Source organism: Rhagoletis pomonella, unplaced genomic scaffold (genome assembly GCF_013731165.1).
Source record: "Rhagoletis pomonella isolate Grant_MI unplaced genomic scaffold, Rhpom_1.0 Rhpom_scaffold_00006, whole genome shotgun sequence".
NCBI classification, from domain to species: Eukaryota; Metazoa; Arthropoda; class Insecta; order Diptera; family Tephritidae; genus Rhagoletis; species Rhagoletis pomonella.
The window spans coordinates 41,569,202-41,575,244 of NW_023458560.1; the positions used below are offsets into that span (position 1 = coordinate 41,569,202).

Consider the following 6,043-nt stretch of genomic DNA (forward strand, 5'->3'; position numbering starts at 1 on the left):
GCTATGACTAAAATGCCAACCAAAACGGCTTACATAACTGTCTTTGTACATAATCATAGATCAAAATTTCGTTGAAAATAAAATTCCATCTGCTCCTATGCTTAAAATATTATAAAATGTTGATCTAGAACTTTCCAAATCCAGTTATATAATCGCGAAGGTCTATGGTAATATAATTATAACACTTTCTTACGTTATAAGCATAAAATATTTTAACTTAGTTATTCAAGAGATAATATTACATAATTGCATATTTTAATAATTCTTATTGCATAAATTTTATAAATTTACAAAGTCAATATAAAATATTATTTTATATAAATTCATATGTGTTTTGATGAAAATTCAACGACAGTTTTTTTTTTTTAATTGATTATATATTTAGGGTCGTCAATCGAATTAACTTTATAATTGAGCCAAAATCTTAAAAATACGCCATGAATGGATTCTCCAGCTTGCTCCGACCACATTCCGAAGCCGTCGTTGCCTAAAAAATGCAGACTATGTTCCAAATGATTTAGAAGCACGTGAATTTTTAATGTTTCCGACATTTCTGTGCTTCGGAAGGCTTTAGCGAGTTTATTTACATGATTTTTTAATTCTGACCCAACTGACAAAGCAGTCAACCCATTGGTGGAGTTTTTTTCACTCAATACATTTAAGGTATGTGCTCTCCCTTGTATAACTTTTGGATGGCTGGTGGCCCGAGCAGTGAGCCAGATATAACAAGAGCATGAACTTGTTCTTGTTTCTTTTGTCGAATCTTCATAGTTAGGCATGTTTGGAAGAGGCCGCGTTGCATTTGGTATATCCATATCTCGGTCACAGAGAACCCTACGACATGTACCACAAATGCCTAATGGGAACTTCGAATTGGTCAATCTAAAATTTTCACTAACGTATTTTTTAATAAGACACACCAATTTTCCGGTTATATTAAATTCTGAAGGTTTTGACGATCCGAATTTAATCTTTCTCCCACAAGGCGCGCACACTTTAAATCTGTTCTCTTCGTGATTACACTTATGTTGCGGATGACTTATAGAAGACATGATGTGCAATCAAATAGCTTACACCAGAAATATTATCATCGAGAAAAATACTATCTGTTTTTCTTTTACACTAATATACAAAACGATAACTTTAGAATACTCTGTTGAACAAGAAATACTAACAATTGCAGTTAAATTTTTTCCAAATTTTCATTTGACAATATTTTAGGCATAGGAGCAGATATGATTTTAATTCCAACTGCATATTGGTGTATGGGTGCCTTCCAAAACAGGTATGCAAGCAGTTTTGGTTGGCATTTTAGTCATACCTATCATTGTTTCAAGACCACTGTGGCCGGTTGTTGTTTACAATAAAAATGTGTTGCAGCTATTTTGTCCGCGAGTGGCTGGAATAAAGAAAGGAGCAGTGGCTGCTGTTGAAGCAGCTGAAAAAATGATGAATTACCTGTCTTTCGATGATGTGTTTACGCGTATGCGAAGATAGACAATTTACACTTTTTTCATAAGCGCTGCTGCATACGGTGGCCCATTAAGGTGGCACTTGCAAATCTGTGTATGAATGTGTATGTGGTAGGGTGTTCGACTTTTTTTGGAAACCGGTGTCCGAGTTATTAGAAAAAAGGCAATTTGAAAAAAACCAACGGTTCTTAAATGCAGAAAAAACTGAAAACAATTAAATGGAATAAATTCGAAGTCATTTGGATTTATAGTAAAGCAAACACTACATCTAATGTATATTTAAAAGTTTTGGGATCAACTGATTTTTCCGTAATTTTTTGCAGAAATATCTGAGGGTTTCGAATACTTTTTATTAAATCATTTCGGGAATCAAATGCACGCTCGAATCAGATGTGGTAAAATAAATATTTTTGTTAACTACCTTTTCGCTACAGTGCCTCACAAAAATTTTTCTAGGAAAAATTACATTAACTGTAATAATAACCATGGGTAAAATTACTCGCATGGTTTTCTTTGTAAGCGTCGTAGCTGACGACGGTATGCGGGAGCGACATAAAGGTGGAACAAATTTTTGCAGAAGAAAAGTTGTTTGCGGAGTAAAAAAAAATAATAAAAAAAAATGAATTTACAGTGAATTTAAGATGCAGATATATAACTAGTGTTGGCCCAGCGGTTGAGTTGATCGGAGTTCAGTTGAGTTCAGTTGACTTAAGGTGCTGTGAATTGAGATCACATGAGGTGAGTTTAGATAAGAGATGAGTTAAGGCGAATTGAGCTGAGGGGAGAAAAGATGGGTTGAGGTGATATAACATTAGTTGGGGTGAATTGAATTGATTTGAGATGAGCTGAAGTAAGATAAGGTGAGTTTAAGTGAGGTGAAATAACTTTTTTTGGGGTGAGTTGAAGTGAGTGGGGTTAATTGGGTTGAAATGAGATTAAATGAGGTGATTTGGGGTGAGGTGAGCTAATAAGGTTTTAAGTGAAATGGGTGGAGTTGATTTGAGCTTAGTTGCGGTGAGATGACAACATAACAACATAATGTAGCATAATATAATACAACATAGCATAACATAACATAACGTAGCATAAAATAATACAAGATAGCATAACATAACATAACATAACATAAATAAATACACTATAACATAAAATATCGCATTATTCAGTTGCATTTTTATCTCTATAAATTTCTCTATCTTTATCTATAGTTTAGCAGGGCATTTCCTCCTGACGAACATATGTACATGAGTGGGATTTGTATTCCTGTCAGTTTGGAATTCATTTTTAGCTTTATTTTAAAATAATTTAAAATTTAAGTAATTTCTGCACTTCAGCTTCAAAATGCCTTTCTAATGATGTACGGGACGGTACGTATTCTAGATGAAAAACTCGGCCGGAAAAAGCACGATTTCAAAAAACCGCTCAAAAATTTTTGAAAAAACCGACTAAACGCAGTTTTTAAAAAACGAGTCGATTAACCTAATATGCACAGCTTTTATTGTTGCACAAATGCAATACTGAGGCAATTAAATGAAACTGGGTGAGCTGCATACATACACAAATACAGAACAATCCATATAGGCGCAAATGTATATTGCTTTCACTTTTTATTGTAATTGTTTTATGTACTTTCATATTATTTGATGCTTTTGAATACATATAACACTTTATCCTTTCCCATCTGGCACCGCGAGATTGCAGCAAAGCAGAAAAAACCACTTAACTTCCCTGCACCTGCATTGAGCTGAATTGTGAACTCAATTCAGTTCTTTATTTATTTGTTTATTAATCATTGCAGTGCAATCAATCCGTTTAAATGCTCCTCTGCTGCACACAGGCGCTTGTAAAAATAATTAAATACATATATATCATACGGAAAGCTGCAAAAGATGTTGCTTACAAATCCATCAAGGATATATTGTATATTTTCACGTATGTAAACACATTCACGAATGTAAATATTTATGTCATTCGATAGATAGCAATGTATATTTGGGGCTTAATAAGTAATAGCTGTAACATGTATATTGACCAGTGCATAATCGGCTAGCGTTGCTAGATGTCTATATACATACATATTTACTTTCGCCGGCAACTCAGCTCGAAATATTTTTGGATAAAAACTATTTTACCAAAAGCTGCGGCAGCAGTTTATTCTGCTGTCATGTATCCATGGCTAGTGATGGCCCTTTCAACCAGCCCGAATTGAGGACTTGCAAGCGATAAAGAAACAAAACCCGTCCTTATCCAACCTAGGCCAGCTGTGTCTAGTTACTCGACTGTTTGTTTTTCATCCCATTTAACATATTTGGCAATTCAATTGAGGGATTCACAACGGTGTCGTAAGTGTCGTAAACTTTCAAAAAACTTAAATAAATGTTTAGATAACTTGAAACCACAACCAACTATTTTTTAACACTGCGAAAATTCATAATATGACTGTGATGGTACTTTGCGAACCCCCGTAATATATTTTTAGGAGTTTAAAGTTAACGTCATAAAACAATACGACACTTACGACACCGTTGTGAATACCCCCAATATACATACCATGCACTTAGCCATAAAAGATTCTTACGGTACTCCCCCAAGGCCGAAACGGATGTGCTTTCTACTGCCAATTCATCTGTTTGGCAGTAACTCGACATATCTTAATGGCCCGGTAGCTCTTGTCGCATTATTTAGTTGTATACACATTTTTTTGGCCAAAAATGTATAATTTGTGGTAAATTTTTTCCAGTTTGGTATACTGTAGCGGTAAGGCGCCTGCTGTGGTTTAGAGGAAAGCAGGGTGCGCTTCCCCTCCGCAGGGCCAGGGTTCAAGCCCTGCTTCTCATAAAAATACAATCGCCGTTCGGAGTCGGTTTAAAACTGCCCATAATTTGGCTTTATTTAAAGAATGTTTGATAAAGGAAACCCTTACAGGATTCGCTAAATTTTGCTTATTTTTACATGTACCTGAAGTCACTTCTGTTTTTGTCATGTCCGTTATGTTCTCCTTTTCATCGATTTTCTCGACGTCAGTGTTCCAAGCGCACTTAATTTCTTTGTCAACCAAAGGACGGTATGAAAGCTACACAAGGGCATTTTTTTACAAGTGACTTCAGTTTTCGGATGATTTATTTAACTCACGAATGTCGCCAGGTTCTTATGTAAAGGCGACCAAGGCATACCGGCATAAGCATGTTGAGGGAGACAGTAGGCATGTGCCCTTGGAAAGCTTAACAGCCAACGGAATGAAATGCGCTTGGCTATGCAAATAAGCTAAATACCACCTACGGTGGTGAGCTGCAATAAATACTCCATTGCTACTAGTTTTCAGGCAGCCTTAAAACTGATTTAGCAATAGTACTCCGAAATGTGCCATGCAATAAACCGACTAAAGTCCATTATCGTGCCCTTCACTAAAAGACGAAGAAAGTCAATTTGACTAAACACTCACCGGGAATTTCGGAGCTTGAGTTATCCCGAGGGCCGAAGTATATAAGGATAACCTAGAACAAAAGGCTCAGGCTGTAAGTCAAATCGCATAGTTGTTACCAACAACGCTATCGGAGACTTCGTGGTAGAACGTGGGGGATATTCGCCAAACTGACATTTTGATCACTCAATACACTGATTACGTATTCGGCACTTGTACTAGAGGACAAAAGTCATACACCGATTGGTCTGTGTAGCTATTGCAAGTGCCACGCGCACTTTCCCAATGAAAGTACTGGGAATCATCGGATGTATAAAACCTCTAGCTATATTAGTTGACGATGACGCTTGCTGGAGCGCTTCGCAATTCGCCAACCATAATCTTTAATTCCCCAGTAAAAGCAATTAAGGGTAGCTGGAAGTAAATGAGATTATATATAATTTTTTATGAATAATCTTCTTACTTTGGTAACGTCATACGTCAAAAGTACCATCATTTTAAGGTAATATTCTTTTTTTATCATGACTCACATATTTGGCTGTAAACATGAGTAGTGGCTTTTTGTTTCTTTCTTTCATTCGTTCGAGTTTCAAAAATTAGAAGTCAAATTTTTATTTGTTTGAAGTTTGAACTTTTTTTAGTGATGCAGGGTGATTGGAAACCTCTCTTCACCATTGTATAGGCTTACAAGTATGGAAAGCGCCATTTTGTTTGTTTACATTTGAAAACAGCTGAGATCAATATGTATTAAACAAGGTGTGATTGACAACTCAGTGCGGCTCTCTTTTAAGGTACTATAATGTCAAAAAGTATAAACAAACGAATTAACCCTTAGTGATGCATGTATCTTGTCAGCATTGATACCCAAGGCTTTTATTTTGATTATAGTTTTGTTTTACTAACATTACCTGGAATATATGTTTTGTCAATAAAATAAAACAAATTGTTTATAAAATCGTTTTAGCAATTGTATTGTTTTTAATTGCCCAAGTTTATGCTTTTGTGCGTTTATTTTTATATTTAAATTTTTTATCCTAAATATTATTCGACACCTACAAAAGTATGATTTTACATTTGTTTCCAATTTTATATGAGTGCTTAACTCTAACAATTTTGAAATTAAATTTTATTCATGCGAAATAGTTTGGGT

General features: G+C 35.2%; 1 protein-coding gene across 1 annotated transcript; it reads right to left on the reverse strand.

Annotated features, from left to right (window-relative positions):
• Window positions 1-365: 365 nt before the first annotated feature.
• On the reverse strand, window positions 366-1,122 carry LOC118740759. The gene is made up of 2 exons (XM_036472418.1): window positions 588-1,122; window positions 366-487 (listed from the first exon to the last, which is right to left on the reverse strand). The coding sequence occupies exons 1-2, from the start codon at window positions 1,050-1,052 to the stop codon at window positions 425-427; spliced, it is 528 nt and encodes a 175-aa protein (XP_036328311.1). The 5' UTR covers window positions 1,053-1,122; the 3' UTR covers window positions 366-424.
• Window positions 1,123-6,043: the final 4,921 nt, after the last annotated feature.

Coding starts and splice junctions, on each gene's coding strand:
- LOC118740759 (XM_036472418.1), bottom strand. CDS start 1,052: ATGTCTTCTATAAGTCATCCGCAACATAAGTGTAATCACGAAGAGAAC. Junction 488..587: donor GGTCAGAATTAAAAAATCAT/GTAAATAAACTC, acceptor TGCATTTTTTAG/GCAACGACGGCTTCGGAATG.